The sequence below is a fragment of the Microcebus murinus genome, chromosome 1 (assembly GCF_040939455.1).
Source record: "Microcebus murinus isolate Inina chromosome 1, M.murinus_Inina_mat1.0, whole genome shotgun sequence".
NCBI lineage: Eukaryota > Metazoa > Chordata > Mammalia > Primates > Cheirogaleidae > Microcebus > Microcebus murinus.
Genome location: NC_134104.1, coordinates 138,466,083 through 138,492,820, shown reverse-complemented (window position 1 = coordinate 138,492,820; position 26,738 = coordinate 138,466,083). Strand labels below are relative to the sequence as shown.

Here is a 26,738-nt window from a genome sequence, read left to right as displayed (position 1 = left end):
AGGTTAGTCTGCAAGGCACTGGCAAAGGGACTGACTCCTTGAGCCACACTGGGAAGATCTACTAAATCCTCTGCCTCCTTCTAAATTTAAAATAGGCAAATGTGGGAAATCATCATTTGACCCAAACTAGCATACTCCAATCCCTTAATATTAAAGTGGTTTTCCAGATTAGGAGTGGGGATGGAGATGTGGAAGCGTGTGCATGTTTCAAGATGACCTTTCTTTAACTCCTGGGAAATGTCGTATTTATATTATATATATATATTCCAAAATAGCTACATACATGTTTGCTTTTTTTTCCTATTATGGATTCTTGTGATTCTTCTTTCTTTGCCTTGCTCCCTCATTTCGAACATCCTACTCTCAGCGTTATTTTTCTCATGCCCCGCAATGTGTAGGAAGGCGACTGACTTAGGGCTTGGCAGTGTGTACACATCTGCCTCCCAGTCAACAGCTTTGAGGTTTGATTGCAGCAATCAAGCAGTTTTGCTTGTTTTTCCTCTTGTGGCAATGAAGGTAACTTCATTCTCAGGGCCTCCATTAGGACTTGAAGGATGACCCTTTAACAGACATTATGCTGGGGAGGGCATTTCCTAGCTGCTCCTCATTTATTCTAAGTATCCCTTAGAGTGTCACGGACATTTGCTTTGACCAAGCAAAATAAGGTGTCTACAGACCCCTGGGTGGAAGCCCGAACCTTGGGGGAGGAGGTTAGAGGGCAGGAAGCACTCTGCCAGTTGGGCAGGTACTAATGGTCCTTCCCAGGAAGAGACCTCGTGTACCCAGATAGTTCTAGAGAGTCGGTGACCAGCAACAAGTTGGTGGCCTGGCCCTTTGCATCTCTAACTTTCTCCTCACAGTTTCACACAGCTAGAAGCTGAGATGCTTAATCCACTTTGGCAAAAATCACTGGGCCAAAACCGCATATGGTTTATCACTACCTCTCTACATCTCATGTTAGTGCTTAAAATATTTCGATTTTAGAAAACGCATGTGATTAAAACTATGAAATTACTAAATAAATGTATACAGAGAAAAGCAAATCTCTCTGGCACTCCTAACCCCTAGTTTCTTTCACAAAAATGGCTTGGGTCGAATTGTGGGATTTAAAGTGATTTAAATTTTTCCATTGTTATTTATAAATGAGCACTTATCAATCTATTTTTTTTTATAAAAGACCAAGTGTTTTGCCCTCAATTCATAGATGATAAAGGCTTTGGTAAAACACAGTAGAAATGAATTACAAGAAAAATGAATTCCACTTGGGTGTCGTGGCAACATCAACTTGCTATTAAAGTTACTAAACACCTACTCTCAGTTTCTGTCCTTATCATATTGAAAATCTGAAACAAATAGTTTGCAAACCGGCATCTTCCACAGACCATACTTGAAGCAGCATTGTTCTAAATGTTTCACATGAAATGTGAGTTGTATCTTGCCAGAGGAAAAAGAATACAAGTTACTGAATGTAGTTTAAGGGTTTCAAATGAGTCAGACAGAAAATGTTGAAGAACAGTCTTTAGAGATATGATCAACACCCTCAATTTACAGTTTAGAAAACTGAGGCCCACAGAGTACCCAGGATTCCGGAAAGAACACTTAGAATTACATACTGTATTACTGTTACTCTGAAGAAATCATCTTCCCTTTTTAGGATGCTTTCATGCTTTCTCATCTCTGCCAAGCATCTTAGTGACTTCTTTCCCCCTACCAGAGCAAGGACAGCTGAGGCAGCCCCCTATGTGAACATGCCTGTCACAAATTTGACAGATGTGTCCCTCTCCAACCTTGGTGAGGCCCACCCCACCATATAATCTTGAGAAGGGGAAACTTATGGGGTCTGTTAGATGGCTGTCGTTTGTAATTTCTGAACAAGCTATGCAAAACACTACTTATTATAGAGAGCAGCTTTCTCCCTAGCTGCTATTATTTACCATATTAAACTCAAATACTGTCCTCTCTGAGTTTAGGGAAGTAGGTGGGACTGGTAGTGGTGGAGGGTGGGAGAGAATGAGAATGTCTCACTGTAACCACAGGCGCTAGACCAGGGCATGGCTGGCAACAGGGTTACTGCAATATTTTCTAGAGTTCCTCTTTGCATGTTTGTTCAAATGATGCCCAAACTCGGGCCTCCCTCCTGTGAAGAACTGCAGAGAAAGCAAGTTAAGGGGTGAGTGGGTTGAGTCCAGAGAGAGTGCTACAACTGGCTAACCTATAATAAGAACCACCTTCTAAAATAATTTGGAATTGCCTTTAAGAAAATAGCAAAGAGCTTAGAGAGTAAGACTAAGTTGAGCGCTTAGGGAAAAAAAATAGCACTAACAATATGTATTATAAGGAACAGCATTATTCATTGTTTGTGCCGTGGCTCCTTCATAAACTAGCTATGAGGACTTGGAAAAGAGATGCCATGACCTTGGGCCTTAATTTCCACATCCACAAAATGAGAATAGTTCTATGTGCTCTCTGCCACTGCTGAGCATAATGCTACAGGGCCCTTTGCACAGCCCCTGCATTTGCTCTTCCTTTCATGCTGGCCCAGCTACAGGGGGGCAGGCAGGTAGTGCTGTGGAATTCACCTTCCCAAACTTGGCCTTGAGAAGCTCTCCACCAAAGACAGATGGGAGCTGGAAGATAAACACCCAGTTTCCTTTGAGCTAGGTGGTATGACACTGAGGCATGTGTTCTATGCTGCATGCACTTACACTCCAGTAACCTGTGGTGGTAACCCACTTGATAAGACACCCTTAAAATACCTAGCAATATATTTAACCAAGGAGGTGAAATATCTCTACAAAGATAACTATGAATCACTGAGGAAGGAAACTGCAGATGATGTAAACAAGTGGAAAAACATATCATGCTCATGGATTGGCAGAATCAGCATTGTTAAAATGTCCATACTACCCAAAGCAATTTACAGGTTCAATGCAATCCCCATCAAAATACCAATGTCATTTTTTGCAGATATAGAAAATAATAATTCTACATTTTGTTTGGAACCAGAAAAGAACCCAAATAGCTAAAGCAACCTTAAGCAAAAGTAACAAATCTGAAGGCATCACCTTACCAGACTTCAAGCTATACTACAAGGCTATAGTAACCAAAACAGCATGGGACCGGCAAAAAAATAGAGACATAGACCAATGGAACAGAACAAAGAGCCCACATATAAAACCACCCACATACTGCCATCTGATCTATGACAAAGTAGACAGCAATATACACTGGGGAAAAGAATCCCTATTACATTATTGAATGGTGCTGGGGAAATTGGATAACCAAACGTAGAAGATTGAAACAGAATCTACATCTCTCACCACCCACAAAAATTAATTCAAGATGGATGACAGATTTAAACCTAAGGCATGAAACCATAAGAATTCTAGAAGAAAATGTTGGAAAAAAACTCTTCTAGATATTGGCCTAGGCAAAGAATTTATGAAGAAGACCCCAAGGGCAATCACAGCAACAACAAAAAGAAATAAATGGGACCTGATTAAATTAAAAAGTTTCTGCACAGCCAAGGAAACAAGCAATAGAGCAAATAGACAACCTACAGAATGGAAGAAAATATTTGCATGCTATACATCTGATAAAAGGCTAATAACCAGAATCTACAAGGAACTCAAGCAAATCAGCAAGAAAAAAAAAATCAAACAACCTCATTAAAAATGGGCAAAAGACAAGAACAGAAGCTTTTCAAAAGAAGATAGACTAATGCCCAATAAACACATGAAAAAAATGCTCAACATCACTAATCATCAGAGAAATGCAAATCAAAACCACAATGAGATATCAGCTAACTCCAGTGAAAATGGCTTTTATCAGAAAGTCCCCAAACAATAGATGCTGGCGGGGATGTGAAGAGAAAGGATCACTTACACACTGTTGATGGTACTGCAAACTAATCCAACCTCTATGGAAAACGGTATGGAGATTCCTCAAAGAACTAAAAGTAGACCTACCACATTTGATCCAGCAATTCCAGTATTGGGTATTTACCCAAAAGAAAAAGAAGTCATTTTATCAAAAAAGACACCTCTACTAGAATGTTTATTGCAGCACAATTCACAGTTGCAAAGATGTAGAATCGACCAAGTGCCCATCAATTCATGAGTGGATTAATAAAACGTGGTATATGTGCACCATGGAGTATTGCTCAGCCACAAAAATGAATGAATACCTTTTGCAACAATCTGGAAGGAACTGGAGACCATACTCCTAAGCAAAGCATCACAAGAATGGAAAAACAAACACCACATGTACTCACTGTTAAACTGGACCTAACCAGTCAGCACTCATGTGAACAGATGGAAGTAAAACTCAATGGAAATCAGGCAGGTGGGAGGGGGGATAAGGGGATGGGTGAAATCATACCTAAAGGGTACAATTTACACTATCTGGGTGATGGGCACACTTAAAACTCTGACTCAAGCAGTACAAAAGCAATCCATGTAACCAAAACATTTGTATACCCCTAACATTCTGGGGGAAAAAAAAAAAGATATCCTTTACTGGCTTCCTTCCCTTTCCTGACTCATTTCCCCATTCCATTGCAGTCATTTCCTGTGATCTCTTCCCAAATAAACTACTCGCACTCAAATTCTCAGTGCAGGATCTGGGGCACCCAGCCCAAGGCAGATGTCCACAGAGCAGACTCATTTAATCAAAGCAAGTTCCTGTCTCACTCTCAGACCACTTTCCAAGCCAGGCGTACTGAGACGGAGGACCTCAGTCTTCCTCGGAGTGCCCCAGACAACATCCTTTCTAAGAAACCTCCTGATTTCATTGCCTGAGAACGACTTTCTCTTCCTTCTTTTTCCCTTTTCCTCCTGCCTCTCGCTGCAGTCTTTTCTCAAATGGAAGCCGCCCACAACTGCCCGGCTGGGCCCCGGCAGCCTCTCTGAATTTCTCTCAGGAGGCTGTTAAGATAAACTACGCCAGCCTCTCTCCCTCAGTTCTGCAGCACTCCCTCCCAGGGCAGGTCTCTGAGACAGCAATGGCGTTGCTCAGAAAGTCAGCATCTGGTGCACAGCTGTTGTTTTGATTGTAGCTCCAACTTGACAGGGCGGCAAAATCGCCCACAGTTTCCCCCAAAGCGGTACCCCTGAGTTTTCACGTCTGCTTTCTAAATTGTGCTGCCCTGAAATCCAGGAAGATGAAATGCTCCGATCCAGGTCTCTCTCTCTCTCCTCAGCCTTCTCTCCTACCCCTCCCCTTTTCCCCCGTTCTTCCTGACAACCCCTTTCCTTTCTTTTCGGTTCATTTGCGCTTTTTGTCCACCCCACAGACTGCAGCAACCTGACAATATGCTGAGGAGCCATTCTTGGGGTTGTGTTACTCCGTTCAACACGTGCTCAGCTGGCTGCCATGTGTCAGCTTCTATTCAAAGGCCCTCAATGGCCAGGGATCTAGAAGTCGGTTTGCTCCCGGGCAGCGTTGGCTGGGAATGATGTGAGTATTGCGCCTGCTGTGCTCAGCAAAGGAGGCCTGAATAGGACCCCGCCTTCGCCTCCCGCACACCACACAGATACTTGCGTGAACACCAAACAAACCAAAAGCCTGGGACAGAGACATTTCTTTGTCAAAGACAGCCAGCCTCCAGGTCTGCCCTTGCCTTGCTCAATGGTGATTTCATGACTTTGTTCCTTCTTCTTAAACCAGTAACACACCATCTCTGTCCTGTTCTTTCTTCAAACAACTCTGAAAGACTTGTGTTCTTGGTTTGCCTTTTGTATTCTTTCAGAGGATTGAAGTGTCTGAAATGACACCCTCCTCCATCATTACCTATCCCCTGCGGCTACTTTGTTTTTCTTTCTACAATCATCATACCCACCGTCCATCCCTCCCCCAACATCTATGTAAATCTATTTGTTCATTACCCATCTTTCTAGATTATTAGCTCTTCACTAGATCCCCTGTCCCTTGGGGAGAGACACTCCTATTTAAACTCCCAGATCCCTGGCATTTTGAATAATGCCTATTAATCAGAAGGTACCCAGTAAGTACTTTTTTGAGTGAATGAATGATGGATATATTTTCTGAGACGTAAAAATAAGGAAGTTATCTCAAATTTTAAGGCACTGATACTGTGACGAGCTACAGAAGTGAACAGCCTTGGGATTCTGTTAACAAGGATTCACCCAGAGAAGTGAGGCCATCACTGCATGCTCCTCCAGCGTGCGACAGCCTCACCACATCTTCTAGAAAGGTTTCACATCAACCTCCAGGGTACACGGAGTAGCTCTGATGACCCCGTTCATAATAATAACCGAAATCACAGCTACTATTTTTTAAACATGCTCTCCATCCGTCAGGCCAGCACTATACCAGGAAGGTTAAAGCCCATGGGCTATAAAGCCAGACACAGCAGGGCTTTGATTCCTGCCTGAACAACTTTCCCACATCCCGAAGCCTCAATTTGCTCGTCTGTAAAATGGGGTTAATAACAGTACATACTTCAAAGAGTTCTTGACACATTAAATGAATTGATCTATGGAGCAAGTTCTCAAGCCATGGTAGCTATAATTCTTTTGTGGCTTTCTTCATCTGAACCAAACCTACTTCCAATAGGAAGTCTTTGTCTTTTGACTACCGTCTTCACTTATTACCACCCATCTCTTGAGCTCTCCAGTGGAATTTCATGCTAAATGAAGCTGTACCATCTGGCTTCAGAAGGGCGCTATTATTATCTGTTTACATTTTCTCACCCAAGGCTTCTCCAGTATAGTGCTGTATCTTTCTCTGCTTCCCCTGTGCTGCCTTGCACAGAGGAGAGGCCAGCAGACAAAGACGTAACTAAAAAAGACACCCCTGAGTCTTCCTCTTCCTTTAAGAGCCGACTTAACCCTCCTTCCCTGCCCCTAGCCAGCACTCCCTTTAGAGCAGGGGTCCCCAACCTATGGTGAGTTGTAGAATTATTTCATTATATATTACAATGTAATAATAATAGAAATAAAGTGCACAGCAAATGTAATGTGCTTGAATCATCCCAAAACCATCCCTCCTTCAACCTCCATGGAATAATTGTCCTCTTCACCCTCCATGAAAACAGTCCCTGGTGCAAAAAAGGTTGGGGACTGCTGCTTTAGAGGACCTAAGCATTCAGTCCCCTGTGACCACCGCCTTCCCTTGCTGCAGCGTTTATCACAACTGCATTTCACCTGCCTGTTTAAAAAGCCTATTTCAGTGTTCCAGTGCCAGTAAATAGCACGAGACAGAGCACAGAGGTGAAACCTAAGATATTCATAATAATGAATGCAAAATAAGAATATGGTATGGAGATTAGCCTAGAGTTGGCCCTTAACATCCACGTAAGGAGTTTAGGCTCAACCATAAGAACAGAATGGAGTCACTTAAAGGCAGGAGAGGTGGGATTTCACGTTCTTCTGTGAAACCTTCTCTCCCCTAATGCTTAGTATCCTACTTCCTTCAGTTAGATGATCTGCTATCCTTAGAACATTTTTTTCAAGTAGTGAGTAGCGTAATGTTAGCATCCAAGAAAGTAAAAAAAAAAACTAGTCACCTCTGCAGTAGCTTATGAACAACTGGTAACAGATAGAGGTCAATGTTACTGAGCTTTTTTTTAAAAAAAAAAGTATGGATAAAATTGTGTCCCCCTTAACTATAGGATGGGGTGCTGTATCCACATTACCAATGATGGTCACCCTAAGAAATGCAAGCAGCCACAGCCACCCTCCTTCAGGGAGAAGATCCACTCTAGTTGTCATGTAGATCAGCTACATGTGTCACTGGGAGACTCAGATCCAACCATCTTCCTGCACATGGTAGAGGTGCACTGTACCTCCTGATTGGCTTCTCTGTTGGTGCTTGGTAGGTGGCTCGAAGAGCCAGATAATAGCCCTTCCAGGTCATAGGAGTATCCCTGAAACATGACCCCATAAGCATAGAACCATGACCCCACACAGCCAGAACCTACAGAGACTGACCCCCGAAATCTGTTCCCTTCACTGCCCACATAGTTGTGAAATAAAATGTTGACCTCTATAATTCATCATACTAAGGTAAGCATCTTCCACGTCTCCTGTTTCGAAATGAGACGGCCAGTAAAAAACAGTAAGTACAATAAAAACTGTGTGTATTGCAAAAAGACGCAGAAAAGAAGTTTAAACTTAAGGAAAAAAAACGTCAACATCCCTTCCTCTTCCTTACACTTTATATAAACGAAAGTCTAACATCAACTAGAAGAATGCGTTTCCTCTTTTATTCGTAAGGTAACAAACATACCTGCGTGTATGCATTTTTTAAAAAACAAAGGAGAAAAAAAATGAATGCCTGTTTTCAGTTGACTGCAAGCTTCTTGAGGTCAGGGCCTGTCCCTGCATCTGCGTCTCTACTGCAGCTGGCGCGAGGAAAACACAAAGCCACACGCACCTGGGGGAAGCGCGTCTGCCTTTAGGGTTTACGTGCTTTCCAGAGGACTTTTTGAATGTAAGAGAAAAGTCTCTGAAACCAAGACTAGACTAAAAAAAAGTCTGTCTTTGAGGTTTTAAAGACATACCCAGAAGAAAGAGAAAACAAAAAACAAGGATGCTTTTAGAAGAAGCAGCCACGGTAAGAGAAGGAGCTTACTACGTGAAGTCAGCACGCATGCTCGGTTAAGGGAAGGGCTCTGTGTGCAGGGGAGAAGGGAGAGATAACGCCAGTGTCTGCAGCCCGAGCAGAGATGGGAGAAGCAGCACTGTGGGCTTACGATCAAACAAAATCAGAACCAGGATGGCCTCTTTCCGGCTCCCCCAGAGCCCGTCTGTTCTTATCCTAAAGGTTATGAAAGATTGCTTTTTTGAGACTAGCTGAACAAACCAGAGCCTGTTCCTTCCTTGGGAAAGCTTGTTTATACTGTATCCGCTTTTAGACCTCGTAAAAGTTGGTGAACTTGGTTCTTCCCTCTTAGCCTAAATTCTTCTGTACTCAGCAAGTATCAACAGGAAAAGGGCTTTCGTCCTAGATAACGGAGGGAGAACAGGGAGCTCACCTAGGGCCTTAATAAGCTGGCTGCACTGACAGAAAGACGGAGACACAATCTCCAGCTCATGTTTATAGAATAACAAGTTTGAAAGGCTAGGGGAAGATACCGAAATCCAGGTAAATTTATTCTGACAGTGACAACAGCATTGTCTCTGACACAACTCATACCCGTCTAAAGATTCATTTTGGAACTGTCAAAGCTTTCAAGCAGAAAATTATTCGCAGTGGCTGAAACTTGCTTAAACAAATTTCACCGTGCAAGGAAAAACAAAGTTACTTTTGGAATTGTTATGGGGGGAAGAAAGCTGAGGCAGGAAACCAAGAAATAACAGCGTCAGCCAGATAGGAAGTGCCATCCACGTAAAGGGGCCCAGGAAAATAAGTGATGGTTCAGCAAGATGCAGGGTCAGGGGAGTGACCTGTACCCACCCTCAAGAGTCTAGTCGGCTACACGTGTTCAGAACCAGATGAAGAATCAGCCAGCAACCGCTGCGAACTGAATCTGCCTTAGGCAAAACACTGGAGAGTTTGGCCCCATGACTGCAACTGTGGTGATCTGAGTAACAATATAAGTAGTGACAATGCTGGATACCCTCAGAATATATTTTCAAAATTTCATACCTCCATAAATACATAATTAATACACAGGTAACAAGGGTTAGTAAGAGAAAAGACAGATCTTCCTTACAGTAAAATGCCTATTAAATGTAGAAGGAATAAGAAAAATAGAAAATCTTCATTAAGCAAACATTACATTAATAATCGTTATAGGCAAAGAGTTATTGACCGATCCTTGAATTAGTGCATAAAATTATGAAAAAAGTTTCTAGTACATTTACTAAAGAGGTGTTTAGTATTTTTAGAAACATGTCAAAGTATCTTCCCAATAGGCATGTGTTAATTACAAATGGACAAATAGTATCTTTACAGGGAAGAAATCTGGCTGATCCCACTGTAACAGAGTGATCAAATTCAATATTAATATTCAGACATAGGGGCATTTTGTGCTCCCTTGATATCATGCACTGGGAAGGGCACGCCATCATTTCTGTGGTATTCTTGCTCAATAATCTCAACCTAATCATGAGAAACCCAAAGTGAGAGACAGTCTGTAAAATAACTGGTCTAAACTTTCACAAGTGTCAAGGTCATAAAAGACGAAAACAGACTGAGGAACTGTCACCAGGTGAAGCAGACTAAGTAGGCAGGCACAGTACGTCAATGAGGGGTCCTGGGCTGGATCCCATTCCAGAAAAGGACATTACTTAGAACTTAGAAGTGCAAATAAGGTCTATAAATTAAGAGCATGTACCAATGCTAATTTCTTGTATTATGGTTTAGGTTGGATGTTAACAGTAGGGAAAGCTGGGTTAGGAGTATAAGGAACTCTCTGTGCTATTTTTGCAACTCTTCCACAAATTCGAAGTTATTATAAAACAAAAAGTTAAAAAATAGAATCGGGGTTAGCTTGGCTTTATTTGGCAGCCAAGCAGGACTCAGGTGGGATACATATATTTCTCAGGTGAGACCTAAGACTCTGATGGAAACTACGGACAGGAGTGTCAGAAAAGGATACAGTAATGTAGACCTCAGCCATTCTCAACCTCCTGGACAGCAAGAGGGACAATCCACTCTAGAACAAGGGCCTTGCTCCTGCACCCCAGGTGTTGCCAATCCTCACATACATTCTCACCTGTCAGTCGTAGGAATAGCCTCTAACAGTGAAAAGGACTGAGCATGCAAGATGATGGAGCAGAGGAATCTGGGAAGCCCTAGCAGTGTTGTCAGGGAGAAATGACTCTAAAAGAGAAACAGAAAGTAATTGGCTGAACTTGGGGAAAAAAGAGCAAGCCAGATGGACCACCTTGGGTTTGCAGAGGAAAAACAGGAGAAAAGTAAGTCTCCCAATCAGTCGTGGAGGCTTAACTGGAGAGAGGATGGCCTTCCTCAATAACCTCTTTACTGGATTTTTTAAAACCTAAATAAAGACATCAAACCATTCTGCTTGTTTTGCCCAACTAAAGAAAGTCATATCCATAAAAGTAAATTTTGAGTCAAATCCTTTTTCCCCAGACCTTATAGTTTGGAAAAACCTTAAAATAAAAAAAAAAAAGAAACAAAAGTCAGATGCTCATCTATATACTATTATCTAGTTGATAGAGATAATTCTTATAAATATTGTCATATATCTGTGGAGAGATGTGTTAAGAGAAGAGTAATTATACAAAATTTTATGAAAAAATATATAGAGTTTTACACTCCAAACATGGCTTTCAGCTTAAAAAAACCTAAGCTCTTTATAATAATCCCAAATAACTCTAGGATGGCTGTATAATACCAGATCTCAACAACCTCTTATTATGGAGTTTACTGATTTGGAACCCCTGGAAGAAAATAACATGATATCATTTTGAAGACGAGCCCACCACTACACCAAGATAGTGGTCTGCACATACCTCCCACTGCATTACAGCGAGAAGTCATTTCCCAGAGCACCAGAGCCATGGAGTAGACATCGGTCTGCTTGAAGGACTCAACATTCTCCAAATTCATTCTGGATTCTAGGACTTCTGGAGCCATGTATCTTGCAGTTCCCACCTGTAAGCAAAAACAAACAGTGAGGCCAATCATTTCATTCCAGCTGCATTTTTGCTTGCACAATAATATAGTTAATGCTTCTTGCTCACAGGTGCAGATGATCGCCTAAAAAAGTCACAATGCTGTTTTAAATAAAGGGAAAGGTACAGCATAAATGGTTATTTTAATAAATATGTGTTCTCTGCTTGAAAACCCTACAAAGACTATAATTAAAGTATGTCAAAAATAAGGAAGTGCCAAGTCCCAGAGCTGCCTTATCTAGCCCCAAGATACATGTTATCACATTTTTCAATAACATCCTTAGAGATACCCTGGGAGACAATATTTGTGATATTTTAGATGTTTGTTTTTGCTTTTGAAAACTAAATATTTTTTCACTCCTAATACTCCAAGACTTATGCTAAAAATAAAAATTGCTATCAGTTTTGATCATTTAAGGACGCAGTCTTAATCTTTGTTTACCCCATGGCACACTCCAGTGATTCAAGGATATAGTATAATTTCATAAAATCCCTATGAAATTAAGTTGCATGAAAGTATTTGCACAGTAAAAGATCGAATCTGGATCACTTTATAATTTTGATGTGTGTGCCATGTAGTTTTATTTTGACTTTTAGGCCTGCACTAATCTCTGTGACTGACTACATGAAAACATGGGATCCACAGGAAAAAGGAAAAAAAAATATTTTCTAGAGAATGGATCACTTAAATATTTGATATCGTAGTAGTCTGTATAGATGGACTAAATAACAATAAAGTCCTACCTTCCCAGACAGAGGTCTAAGGAAGGCCAAGAGAGCTAATTTATCCTTCCAAGGAATGTTTCTTATTGGCATGTATTAGAAGAAATTTTTCTTTTTAACAGGTCATTGCATGACTCATTACTCCGGCACATTAGTTTCCGTGTGTTTCGGTACCTCAACACTGCACATGCTGCCATGGACACAGAGGCCTACTGGGTTGTGGCTGAATGCTGCAGAAGCATGCCCAGCCACCTGGCTAGAGACAAGAATGGTGCTCTGGATGGATGACAATGCATTGTGTAAAAACGAGAGGTCCATCATTCGTACAAGATGTCATGATAATTTCCAATTACTTTTCAATAGTTCCTTAGCCAAAAAGGCTTCCATTTTCATCTGTCAGAATCCTTCAGAATGCAATTGCAATGATTGCAATAATCACACAATGAATACCTATTGGTCACTTTCACTGTTCAAGGTATTGCACTATGTATCTTGGGTGACCACATGGACGTAGATTTGGACTTCAAGGAGATCGCCCTCTAGAATGGTACAAAGAAACTAATATAACTACCAATGGTATAGGGTAGAAAAAAACTGAGTACAACTACAAAACAGTGAAAAAATAGAGGTAAAGTGCTCACAGCGTTTGAAGCAAAGAAAAAACATTTGCAAATGGAAGAGAAAGGAGGACTGAGTCAGGGGGAACAATGTCTCTCCTGAGTTGGGAAAGATCTGAAGGCAGGAGGAGAAATACTACCTATCAGCAAAGATACCTAAGCAGGGGAGAGAGAGGTCTGCCCAAGGCAGACTCCGTACTCTGGCCAGATTCCCGAGACAAGCGTCCGGAGGCAGGGCTGTTTCAGACAAGAGGCAGTAGACACGGTTCAGGAGGTGAAGTAAGGCCAGGCTCAATAAAAACGGGATCTAGCACCAGCTCTTACTTACCTGCCCACTGTTGGCCAGGTCATCCACAGACAGAGTAGGGTCCAGACGCAGGGAAAGCCCAAAGTCACAGAGGCAGCAGGTCAGGTCATTTTTCACGAGGATGTTGGAGCTCTTGAGGTCCCTGTGCACGATGGGCATCTTGGGCCTCCCGCAGGGAGTGTGGTCACTGTGGAGGTGAGCAATGCCCCGGGCGAGGGAGCTGCCCAGCTTGCGCAGGTCCTCCCAGCTGATGACATGCCGCGTCAGGTACTCCTGCAGGTTGCCCTTGGCGTGGAAAGCGGTGATCAGCCAATACTGCTTCCCCAGCTCTGTCTTCCGCTCCTCAGCTGTCAGGAACTGGAGTATGTTCTCATGCTTCAGGTTGATGTCCGAGAAGATGTCCTTCTCCGTCTTCCAAGAGGCATATTCCTCGTAAGGGAAGATCTTGACTGCCACGGTCTCGAACTGCTCTGAAGTGTTCTGCTTCAGCTTGGCCTTATAGACCTCGGCGAAGCGGCCCTTCCCCACCAGGGTGTCGAGCTCGATGGGCAGCAGCTCCGTGTTGTGGTTGATGTTGTTGGCGCATGTGGAGCTGATGTCGGAACGGTCATCTTCTATGATGATGGCACAGTTCTCGCTGTACTCCATGAGCTTCCTCTGCTTGCCGGTTTCCCAGGATGGGCTCAGCTTCTGCTGCCGGTTGACACGGTAGCAGTAGAAGGTGATGATGACAGCTATGGCGATTCCCAGCGGTGGCAGGAGGCTGACGCCCGTCACTTGGAATATGACTACCCACAAGTCAGGATTGCTGCTGTTATAGTCTGATGTGGAGACAAAAGAAGGAGACGAGGAGTTGGGTTCAGCAGGTGTCAGAAAATGGGTCCACGCCTCAAGCGTCTATCCAGGCTTCCCTGCCTCAGGCCACTCGTTCAACATTTCCTACTCTTCCCCCCAACTTTCAGCTTAAATGTCACTGCTCAAGGGAAGCCTAGGAAAACTTGGAAAAATGATGTCTTATTTTATACATTCTCATAGCACCATACACTTTTCCTATGTAACAATGCAACACAATTTAAACTAAATAAGTATAACCCCACTTAATGGTTTTGTATCTGTCTCTCATTACTCTCCCCAGCCCCTGCAGGCTGGAAACTCCACACTGGCAAGGAACATGTCTTTCTTTTTCACTACCGTAAACCATACTTGGCACACACTACCGTAAACCACACTTATATACAAATACCTGGCAATATCAGGTCCTCAATATTGTTGACTAAAGAGACAAAGCATGTGCTGAGTGTTAACTAAGCTCAAGGCATTGCAGGAGGCATTGGGTATATAGAAGAAATGACAGAGCACCTGCCTTTAAAAAGCTGGTATATACGGTATCTGGTAAAAATAAAGAGACTGCCACAGTTCTGCCCTAGTCTTTGTTTTTTTTCTTCCAAGCTTCAACTTGTTCTGCTCTGATCAGCACCCAGGCTACCTTGGAACACCAACTCTGGGCGTATGGGTGGTGGGGAGAGGAGTTTGTGGAAAGGGTCTCTTTGGAAAGTTGTCTTATATCCACTCAATTTTCCTCCTTGCAGTGTGCATGCAATTTATAGTTTGACGGAACTGAAATATTTAATAGCAATAATGGGAACATTGCTGCAGAGGTAAGAGACGTTAAAGATGGCAATGCAGCCAGTGTTATGACTTGGAACACTGAAGCAGGCCCTTGTGAGTTGATGGAGTTGAATTCTTAGCAACAACTTCTAAGTACAATGTCTTGTACATCCAAGTTTGGTTCATGTGCTAGCCTTGTTGGCTCTGGTTAAATAGTTTTCCTCTAGGGAAGAAGGAGATGAATAGAAACATACAGTAGGCAGGAGATAGCAAAAGACAGTCAAAGTTTAATGAGAGCTTGTGCTGGGCTGCTTCCACTGGGGAAGACTGCCAGAATTTTATCACTTTATGTGTCATTCATTTGCCCTCAAAGGCACCCACTGACAAGCAGGTCTCACACTCAGATGCTAGATTTATTTATTAAATATATCATGGCTGTCTACCATGGCATTGTACTGCCAAGAATAGCCAGTAGAGGAGTTAGGGCATATATACAAATACCTGGCAATATCTGGTACCCGGGGTGGGAGCTAAACATATGGCACAACCTAGGTATTGGTGGAGTGCGGAAAAGCTTAGAGAAACATGGAAGGTGCAGTGACAAGTACTGCCTTTGAATTGGTCTCTAAAGAAAGGGAAAATTTAGTGATGGGTGGAAAGAGTGTTCTGTTATGGAGAAAGAGCATTTCTCCCAAGCTGACTACTCTGCAGGGGAGAATAGAAAAGAAAAGGTTGGGTAGGTGATATGGAGCCAGATTTCATTTCAGAGAAGGGTCTTGTTATTACTCAATTGTCAGTTTTCACCTACTGTAGGTGTTTGACAAAAAAAAAAAAAAGTGATGAAGTTGATGAGGTGAGGAGAGTACATTCCAGGTGGAATGAGAATAACCATAATCTCTTGCAGGAAACCCATTACCTACATGGTATTTGATACCATCACTTAACGAAACAGTGAGAAATGAAACTTGTGCATGCCAATCTGGAATGTTTAGGTTTAATCTAATTCACTACCTGTTCTTAAGGTGAGTCTAAGTGGAAATGGCAACTTGCAATGACTGTATATTATAGATGAAAATCTTAGGTCTTAAGTCGAGTTGATGACACTAAAACTGGGTAAGCAACACCAAAGCGTCAGAATTTCAGCAATCAGGAGAAAAGAAATACAATTTTTCTGAAACATATATTAAAACATTTAAAAAATAAAGGGAGAGATATGAAAGTTGGATTGGGACACAGAATAGGCAGGACTCGGGTAGAAGTGGCAGAGGGACAAAGCCGTTATAGAAAGACTGGAATGCAAAAGAAAAAAAATGCTCTTGTGGAGACCTACGCACTGTCCCTATTGCCCTGCAAAGTATGACCCTGGCGAGCAAAATCAAGGGGACAGAAGAAATCACGTTCAAGTGCAACAGCAGATCGCAATGTTCCTCCCTGAAACTCCACCTCTGTTATCTGAAGTACCCAATGAATGTGTTTGCTTGAAGAACACACTTGTTTCAATTCCCCAGGTCTGTAACTACATGCAATGTCTTACAATCATAAATGGGGTTGATGGTTGACTGCTTCTCTCACGACAAAGTCAAGTCATGGCCAGGTCTATTTTGATCACCATAGCACCTGGCACAGAATGGGACAATTTATGGGACTCAACAAATGTTTGTTGTAGAAGTTGAATGTATGATTACTTATGTAGAATAATATTCCTTACATTTTTTTATGTTCTACAGGGGACATACTTTGGGAAACTATGGCTCAAGGGCTGATGGTCTGTTTTTGTATAGCCCTGTTGACCTAAGAATCGTTTTTTGTTTTTTGGGTTGTTTTTTTTTTTTCCATTTTTAAAGGGTTGTTCAAAAAAAATAAAAAGAACCAACAAGTTCATGCAATAGAGATCATGTCTGGCTTAGAAAGCCTAAAATATCTACTGCCTGGGCCTTCATAGAAAAAGTTTGCTGACCCTTGTCCTACAGGTGTTGTTTTAATAATCTGTCATATACTGGCAGAATCTGGAGAGAATTCACTGGTCAAATGTGAATATTTGGCCAAATGTGAATAGGCTTTTTCACATATGAGGAAAGTAATTAGAAAATTTTAAATATTAACTGATATTTTTAATATTGATTAAATATTATTAATTTTAAATATTAACTAATACAACTAATTACTGAGTTGTATCTCCAATTCATTAAAGCATCCAAATGCCTTTTTCATTTAACACAGTAATTTTATAATTCCTAGCCATACTGAAAAGGGTCTTCCTTGCTACTTTATATTCCTTTTCAGGCTAAAGGAAACACAAAAACAAAAATCCCCTGAAGTTTATGTGTGGCATTGATCGAACCACATTTTAGAAATCCCCACCCAGTTCAATGTCAGAAACCAAAGACTCACTTTCCCCTCAAATTTCCTTTGAAAACCTACAAGTAAAAACCTTTAGGGGTGGGGAAGAATTATTGAACAACATCTATCAATCATGAAACTTCAAAGAGGTAGTGAAAAACCCTAACAATAACAAACCAGGCTGGAAGGAAACTTTGGGATGTGGCTTTATCTAAACAGGAGCCACCCACACATGCTGTGGCAGTATTAACCCTTGGGCTGCTGCTAGAAGGACCAACAGCTATGGGTGCAGGTACAAGCTAGCATCTCCTTTACTCAGAGACCAACAGGAAGTATTTCTTCTTACCAACCCCCAATTACAGAGAAACTCATACACTGAACTTTTAGTATATATGGCACCGTGTGCTAACGATTTTTACATGATATGTAAATTTAATTAACAGAAAAACCCTACGATGCTGAAACTGCTATTATTATAAACCCCATCTTGCAGATAAGGAAGCTAAAGATCAAACAGTTTAAGTAATTTTCCAAGATCATAAATTTAGGCAGCAGCAAAGCTGACATTTGAAATTAGCTCTACCCCATTGAAAAGACCCCTGATCTTAAACCCACGCCTGATCTCTAAACGTCACATTGTCAAATGTCGACAGCCAATTAAGAATGACATCACGTAAGCTCTCAATTTAAGAAAGTGGTTTTCTTTATTGGGCAGAGGCTGGACTAAGTGATTTTATAGCCATCCAATGAGTGATAGTGCCAATTCTTGGATAATGTGTCTATAGCGGTATATTCTAGGAGACTATTTCTGTTGGTTCATAACTAAAAACCACAGTTGTAGTGTCCTTGCAAATATGTATCTTTTCCCCGCCTGGGAAGAAAAAGTTTTACATGAAGGAAAACCTGAAAATCATTCTTTTTTTTTTTTTTTTTTTTGAGACAGAGTCTCGCTTTGTTGCCCAGGCTAGAGTGAGTGCCATGGCGTCAGCCTAGCTCACAGCAACCTCAAACTCCTGGCTCAAGCAATCCTGCTGCCTCAGCCTCCCAAGTAGCTGGGACTACAGGCATTCGCCACCATGCCCGGCTAATTTTTTGTATATATATTAGTTGGCCAATTAATTTCTTTCTATTTATAGTAGAGACGGGGTCTCACTCTTGCTCAGGCTGGTTTCGAACTCCTGACCTCGAGCAATCCGCCCGCCTCAGCCTCCCAGAGAGCTAGGATTACAGGCGTGAGCCACCGCGCCCGGCTTGAAAATCATTCTTGTTCTTTCCTCAGGACCTATCTCAGTGCCTAGAACATAGGGGGACTCAACACATAATTGTTGAACTACTGGAACCTTCTATAATAGTAACAATATCAAACTAGATACAGCTCTGACGGCTATTATCAAATAAGGGCTGACTTTCTCCGAGGTTCATAAAAAATGAGGCTTTACACTATAATAGTAAACATTGTTAGCCTGGGCTTTATAAATAAAGTTCAGTGAGTCTGTGAATTTAAATGAGCAAAACTTGCATCTTTTTATTTTCTCTAACCTTTAATTAAAAATTAACATTTCCAACTCTTAGTTGTACTGGTGGCTTTGCCACCAATAGAAACCACAGAGTTTCCATACCACATCATATTTGTTGCAGATGTCTCAGCACACTTACACTCATCACTTAGACATTTCAATGTTTTTGTATCTGCTACTACCATGTTTCCCCCAAAATAAGATCTACCCATAAAATAAGCCCTAGCAAGATTTCTAAGTACTTGCTCAATAGAAGACCTACCCCAAAAATAAGACCTAGTGATGGGCGTGGCTACGCAGCGCATCTGCACAACCCATGCATTTCATCGCAGAGCGGTAAAGAAGAGGAGCAGCCCTTCTCATCTGCCCCATGAGAGCTCAATCGCTCCACATGAGAGATTGGGGCCAATGGTTCTAAAGGAAATAGAGTCACAAGAAATTCAGGATGGAATTTGGGGTTTGGAGAGTTATGATGTTCCAGAAGAAGACAACTTAACTATATTTGAATAAAAGTAGATGGTTGTACCATACTTAAAAAAAAAATAACACATCCCCTGAAAATAAGCCCTAGGGTGTCTTCTTGAGGAAAAAATAAATATTAAGACCCTGTCTTATTTTTGGGGAAACATGGTATATCTGTTACTTAAAACATTACTATAGAAACACCCATGACTGTATCACGAATTCATTGTAATAATATTAGATCACTATATTTCAATGTAATTGGTTTTCTTTGAAATACTGTATATTTTAAACGTTTAGAAACATCACTCTGAGAAGGGGGTGCCACCGGCTTCACCACTTCAAGAAGTCCATGGCACACACTCAACAAAAAGCAAAGTGCCCTTGGCAGAGTGAAGGCATTTGAGCTCTATTCTCTTTGCCAGGATTTCCTAGAAGACATTTTGAGATTCGTTCCTTTCTTTGGGGAGTCGGTAACTTGTGCCAATGGGAGATCCGTCTGTCTCAATGTGTTGTGCTCCACAGGGCCAACAGTGATTATCAGAGCTTCTGCCCATTGTGAAGGGAGCTCTGCAGTGGAGAACGATGGGAAACCCTCCTTTGAAATCTCTTAATGAAAAAGGTGACTAACATATAATGTGCTTTACTGGGTTGCAGACTGAGCGATTCATCTTATAAACACCATCTTATCTTATTTCCCCAAAAACCCTGAGAGTCAGATTCTACTATTACCCTTATTTTACAGAGGAGGATATTGTTTACTTAGTAAATAAGTATTCTTACTAAGTAAAAGCTGCCCCTAGTCGGTGCTCAATAAAAGAATGCTATCCTTTTAATGTTATATAATTAACATAATGACTTGAGACAGGAAGTTCTTCCTTTCCCTCAGCATATCTCTATTTAGCAAGATTTCCCTCTCTGGAACTCAGGCAGTTGCATGTATACTGTGTTGCTTTAAGTGAACACACTGGTGAACACCTTTGTGATTAGATCTTTACTGTCAGCTTCACAAGAATCTCTTGGTATGTGATGTTCCTTAGTATACCAATGCACCAAAGTGTGTGGAAAGCTATCATCTGTGCCCCCTTCTGTTGCTCAGATAAATTAATATCTTAGCAAATTTTTGCCCTAAGCTCCTTTATTGAATGGAGGAGTTGCCAAAGCAATTCAAATATTAAAGTAGGAGTCTATCTCTCAAATTTGGCTGTGTTGATTTGTTTTTTTATCAAGATGCATTAACTGACCCACTTTGGCTTTTTACCATGTTGGCCTTAATTTAATGTCTTTTTTATTACACCAAGTGATTTTTATTTAAAATCATGAATTAGAGAGGTTCAGTTTTAAAATCCTTTTAGAAATAGTGTCAGCATGACAAAAGATTTGAAAGGGGGTGGGAGCAACCTGTTTTCACTGGCCCCTTGTGTGTGTGCGTGTATGTGTGTGTGTGTGTGTGTGTGTATGTGTGTGTGTATGTGAGCATGCATGCACATACCCATACTCAAGTTATAAAGCAACTTGTTTACTTTTCAATCATTCTAAAGCAAAGTATACCATGGGATTTCCCCTTGAGGTTTTCTGCCAGTTTTTTTTTTTTTTTTTTTTTAATGGCATACTAACATTTATCTTTGGGAAACCAAGAAAAAAAAGAAAAAGGAAAGAAAGAAAGAAAAAAGAATCTGACATTTGTCTTTAAAAAATATTTATTTATTAAGACTCTGACATTTGCAAATGTCTCCTTATTTTGCAACTAAGTCTGGCCTCTCTATGTGAGACATATGTGGTTGGAAATTTTCAGCATTATTAAACAGAACTCTAGATTCACTGTTAGGCAGGCAGCCTGGTAGTACGGAAAGAACAAAGGCTTTGGAGCCATTGAGACCTGGAGGAAAAGGGGCTCCACCTGCCAGCTGGGTGCCCTGGAGAGAATCACTGTTCTTCTTAATTACTTACTCCTAAAATGGAACTAATATTTGGAAGGGGGATTCTGAGTATGAAATGAGATTACATATTTGAAATTCCTGGAACATAGTAGGTAGTCAAAATATAAAAAGTAGTTAGTTCCCCCTTCCTCTTTCCTTTCTCCCAGGAGGATATGAATTCATATACTTAGCCCAGGAGCAAGGCATGGCCTTCCTAAATTATTATTCTGATTTCCTCTCTTGTAAAAAACCGAATTCACTCCAAAATAAAACACAAACACAGAAAAGCACATAAAACAAACATCTGGCTTAATGAATTATTAAAAGATGAACACTCTTGTAACTACTATTCAGGTGAAAAAACATAACTTTGCTAGCCACCCAAGAAGTCCCTCCTTGTTCCCCAACTCAATCACAGACTCCTCCCTCCCTCCAGAAAGTAACCACTATTCCTGACTTTTATAGTTATCACTTCCTTGAGTTTTTGTTTTGTTTTGTTTTTTAAATGGTTTATCATCTAAGTGTGTTTCTGCAGTTTTCTTGGTACAAATAATATGACTGCATACACATGGCAGAATTTGTTTTTTTCAGAATTATTGTAAACAAAAATCCTCCTACAATAAAAAAACGCCAGTATAATCCTATTAAAAATATTTAATCAGAAACTAATCAAGTGGGAAACATCAGATAAATACATGAAGTCCTTCTAACAATATAAATGAAATGGCCTGGCTTGTCCAAAGTCAATGTCATGAAAAACAAAAAACATATTAAAGAGGCAAAACAATCAAATTAAATTTGTGGTCCTTGACTGGATTCTGAATTTAAACCACAAACTCATAACTTTGGGGAAATTTGAATGTGGACTGTAATATATACATATATATACACATACATACATACATATATATCTATTTACATGTATATACATGTGTATCTGGGCATTTATATACATACATACATATACACACATATACATATATATATAGAGAGAGAGAGAGAGAGAAATCCAAGCTATGACACTAAATATATGCTTTGCAACTGTAGAGTTCAAAGATCTTACCACTGTTTTCTGCATCTTTAAAAACTTTTGTTAGCATGTTGCAGGAAGAATATTTTGTCACCCTGTTATTTAAAGTGTGGTTGCCAGACCAAGCAGCATCAGCCACACCTGGGAACTTAGTGGCAATGCAGATTCTCAACCCTGTCCTAAACTAGCTGCATCTGCATTTAAAAGTTTGTTAGGTGATTCATTTACACATTAAAGTTTCAGAGGCACTGCTTTAGCAAAAATAGAGGATTGTTCTTTGGTACTCTGCCACAGGGAAGCTTCCCTCTTAACAATAAAATTCTTAGTGGCATTGTTTGCAAAGCTCTGGTACAACTGTATCCAGTACTAGACAGAGAGAAAATGAACCCTGAGAATGTTCTAGTCAATTAACTGGTGGAGGAGTGCAGAATGAGATATGATTCCCCATCCATCATCCCAACAGAAAGCAAACAAATTCAGGCTAACAATAAAAACAATCATTTAAATTAAACAACACGAGCGCAGTGAGTTCACGAGGTATACAGGATTTAATTTAACTTTCAGCATATTGACAGTGCTGTTTAACATTCTGGACAGATTTTGAGAATATTTTTCCCCAAATGATGGAAGAAGCCTTCTCTCCAATCAAAATGTGATGGTTTTATTCCAATTGCACATATTTCACAACTAAGCTATACCTCACCACTCCAAATCCATTCCACCATCTCCTCTGTATTATTTCCTTCTTGCCTCTCTCCCCAACGAAAGAGCTTTACATGTAGTCTCTAATCCAGCATGACAACCTCTTCTGGAATACTCCTGAGATGTAGGGGTAAAATCTCTGCCTGAAAATGTTACACTTGAGGGACACCACTCCTCTGTTATCATCCCATAATCAAATTTCAATATAGCTAACTGCAAATCTATTTGGATAAACTTTAAGATATTTTAAAAAATTATTCCTTATATTAAGTAAAATGTAGCTTCATTGTACCTCTACTTACTACTGTTCCTCATGTTGCTCTCTAAAGCAAAAGACAACAAAAATATTCCTTTTTCTATGGGATGAGAGCTCTTAAACTCCTGTTGGACATTAAGCCCATATCCCTAAACCATTTCTTTTTCAAATGGAATATCCTTACTTCCTTTAATTACTTTTCAAAAGGTATATTTATCAGACCCTAAAGTCTGATGATGTATTTATCAGACCCTAAATTCAGCCTGCCAAGCATGTAGCACCCAATGAATGCCAGGACCTGTTTTCTAAGTATAAAGTGATCTATTCTCTGAAACCATTCTTGCTATTTAAGATTCTCCATGATGTGTTTTGCCAGTTACAACGCTTAGAATGTAATCCGTGCAGCAAGGATTACAATGGGACTGGTACCTCCTCTTCTACTAAGTGCAGTTTAAGACTACTGACAGTTTATTTTTTTGTTGTTTTTATTCTTTCAACCAGATTATCTTGATTTCAGAATGACCTTAACTCATCTCTAAGCCCCTGAGTCTTCAAAACATGAACAGAGGCAAGCAGCAATGTATTTCTCATTTCCACATCTTCTCCAACAGGAAGACTAACTAGATGCTTGGGGAAAGCACATTAATTATTCACACTATCAATACCTGTTGGGCCACCAAAATACATCCTCTCTTTTCTTCTGGCTCTCTGTGGGAGCCACAGGTTTCGGCAGTTCCTTCCCCACTGAGTATCTTCACCTCCTAAAACCATGCACGCTGCCTCCCTGGTCCCTGCCTTGTCTTTGCCAACAGAGTGGCCCCCAAACCTTGTCATCTAACCTTTGGACACATTAAGGTTTAAAATGTGCTTTCCCTTAATGTAGAATGTAATGAGCTTTAAAACCTCCGATGCCTATTCCCAGTGAGGCCACCCTTACCCTCATTCTGAAGTTATTGCTTGTAAATTGTAGAAAACACAATAATATCCTGTAGTAAAGAATCCTGGTATTCCTAAGGGATGGGGTAATATCGCTGTGTGTTTGGTTTTCTCCTCTTCTAACCTTAGAAGGCTGAATTCCGGCTACTTCCTGTGTTGGTTGCCATTCTCTAATTGTTACCGTCCTTTTCCAGGTTATATGGGGAACAGGATGAAAAATATAAAAAGATTTGGCAGAATAAACTGTCTTGAGTCCAGTGGTTTCCACTGTTGGCTGCATATTGGAATATCTTGGGGAATTAAAAAAAAAAAAGTCTTGATACCAGGCTCCAGACCAATTAAGTCAGAAACTGTTAAGACCCAGTTAATGAGTAGTTTTTAAAGCTTCTCAGGTGTTTCCATTGTGCAGCCAAGGCTGAGACTGACTACATTTGCCTGGTGGGAGAAATAGATATTTTGAATAGGATGGGGCCCAGAAAATGGAAGAAATTTTAATGATTGAATTTTGGATCAATTGTTTTTAACATTGAAACCAATTATATCCTCTACTGAGGCAACACAAGATACATATATTTTTTTTAAGTAGAAAAGCAAATATAAATTATTTCTTTGCAGTTAACTTTTTAAAAATAAGCATAATAACTGATGGCAAAATTGATAATTTACATAACAGGCAGCACACAAGAGTGAGTTAGGGTCAGAAAAGATTTTCTCAAGGCAAGTCAGACAGATGTTCGAATGGTAGTGAATACAGCCACAGGAGTTTTTTAGGGTAAAAATGAAAAGTCAGCCTCACAGTGGCTAGCTAGCTCCCTGAGGTTTTTCCTCCTGGCAGCACACTGGAACACTTACAAAGTAGCAAAAAGTCTCTGTAGACCCTTTTTGCTGTTGCCGATCGGTATGGGGTTTATGGAACACATGGAAACCACAGTGGCAGAGACAGGAGACTGCAGAGGAATCCCCAAACACTGCTGCAATGCCAGCAGTATGGATCCAACTGCTTTATTGGCCACTCATACACACTGGATGGAATTCAAGACAATCTATGTCCACACTGGATTTCCCTCTGCAATGATTCATATCAGAATGAGAGTCTAGTGGATAAACATTCACAACCAGAAATCACAACTGGTCTCAGGGCATCTTTGTTTACTTTGCTGCTTAGGGGAGAAAAAAAAAATCTAAAAAAGTGAGTTGCTTTGCCTTAAGTCACTTCAAATACAGTCTGAGTTTCGCTTTACTGAGTCACCATGCCGTCTAGCACGGACAATCTTTATTATTTCCTTGGCCCGACACGGGCCATATTGACAGAGTCAGAGCTTGCTTTCTAACTGAAGTTTGTTCACAATCAAAGGCTCCTTCAGCTCTGAGTCACCACCTCAAATAACTGATTTCTCTTCCCAGGAATGAGACTAGTGACTTTAATCCACAATTTTCTTCCTCTTTTAACAACTTTTCTCAACCATATTTCCACACTTATTTTTTTTTTCTTCTGCATTTAGACCGGAAAAGCAAATCTGGTTTGTTTCTTTTGAAACAAAAATGCACAGCTGGCAAGCCGACTATTTTGAGGAATGAGTGCACAGTTCTAAGGCAGCACACCCAGAATCCTCCAGAGCTGCCAAAGCACCATTTATTTTATTCATTTCTTGTACACAAGAACCAAGCGTTTCCCCTAGAAGCCAGCTTCCCGATGTTGGAGCTGAATGAACACAAAATGAGATCTGGGAGAAAGAGAGCATTTCTAAGTCTTCCCTTACTCAGAAAGCAACGCAAGTCAACAAAATGTGCAAGGCATGTGATCAATACACAGAAAGGATTTGCTGCATGCTGTGTAGCAACGACATGAAGGGTCACATGGGCCAGAGGGAACCAACTAGCTGAGATGTTCTGCTAGCAAGTGAAACATAGACAGGAAACCGTGTGTCTGATACTGTAAAAAAAAAAAAAATCATTTGTCTTCCTGCCAGAGTTAGGCTTGCAAGCCAAAGAGGCTGCTTTCATTTAAAAGAAATTCTACAATAATGAGAGAGGGAGGAATGAAACTTTGTGGCTACGAGAAGTCCTCTTCTCCTCCCTTCTCTCGGCTTCACAGATTAGAGAGCGTGCGTCACCACGCTAACTGCTAACACCCGCACATAGCTTTCAGGTCAGCAATGTGCACCACTGGGTGACAGCGTATATCTGATGGTCTGCTTCCCTATTTTACCACATAGGTTAACATTTGAGGCAGAAGTGGTTTCTACAGTCCTGCTTTCTACGCTAGCTAGTTATAATTGATGCATTTGCTTATAGCCCTATCCTGTTACAAAAAAAGAAAAAAAGAAAAGAAATTAAAAAGATCTCATGCAACCTACAAACAGACACAGTGAAAGAGGATAGAGGAAAAGTCAAAATAGGAGCAGGAATTATAACAAATGGGATATAAATGTGAGAAAACAGGGTAAAAACAGATAACCAAGCAAGGGTGGTATCAGCATACAAATTGTGTGCACACATACTTGCTAGAAGCATGACTCAGGTTTGACCATAAGTTTTTCTGATAGTTAGAGTTTTAAGAGGGAAATACAAAAAAAAAAAAAACACAATTACTTCTACCAGGCACTGGCCTGAGACCTGTTTTTGTAAATGAAGTTGCATTGGACCACAGCCACGTGCAATCGCTTGCATACTGTCTGTGGCTGCTTCCACGGCAGAGGTGATGAGCTGCAA

The 26,738-nt window shown here is 40.8% G+C and overlaps 1 protein-coding gene across 3 annotated transcripts in view; it reads right to left on the bottom strand.

Annotated features, from left to right (window-relative positions):
* TGFBR2 (transforming growth factor beta receptor 2) overlaps nucleotides 1-26,738 on the bottom strand; it is an 89,734-nt gene that overhangs the window by 9,433 nt on the left and 53,563 nt on the right. For all 3 annotated transcript variants that reach the window (XM_076005945.1, XM_012786606.2, XM_012786612.2), the window contains 2 exons: nucleotides 13,278-14,077; nucleotides 11,448-11,589 (listed from right to left, as the gene is read on the bottom strand). In XM_076005945.1, the coding sequence (XP_075862060.1) occupies nucleotides 11,448-11,589; nucleotides 13,278-14,077 (942 nt within the window). The remainder of the gene's footprint in view (nucleotides 1-11,447; nucleotides 11,590-13,277; nucleotides 14,078-26,738) is intronic.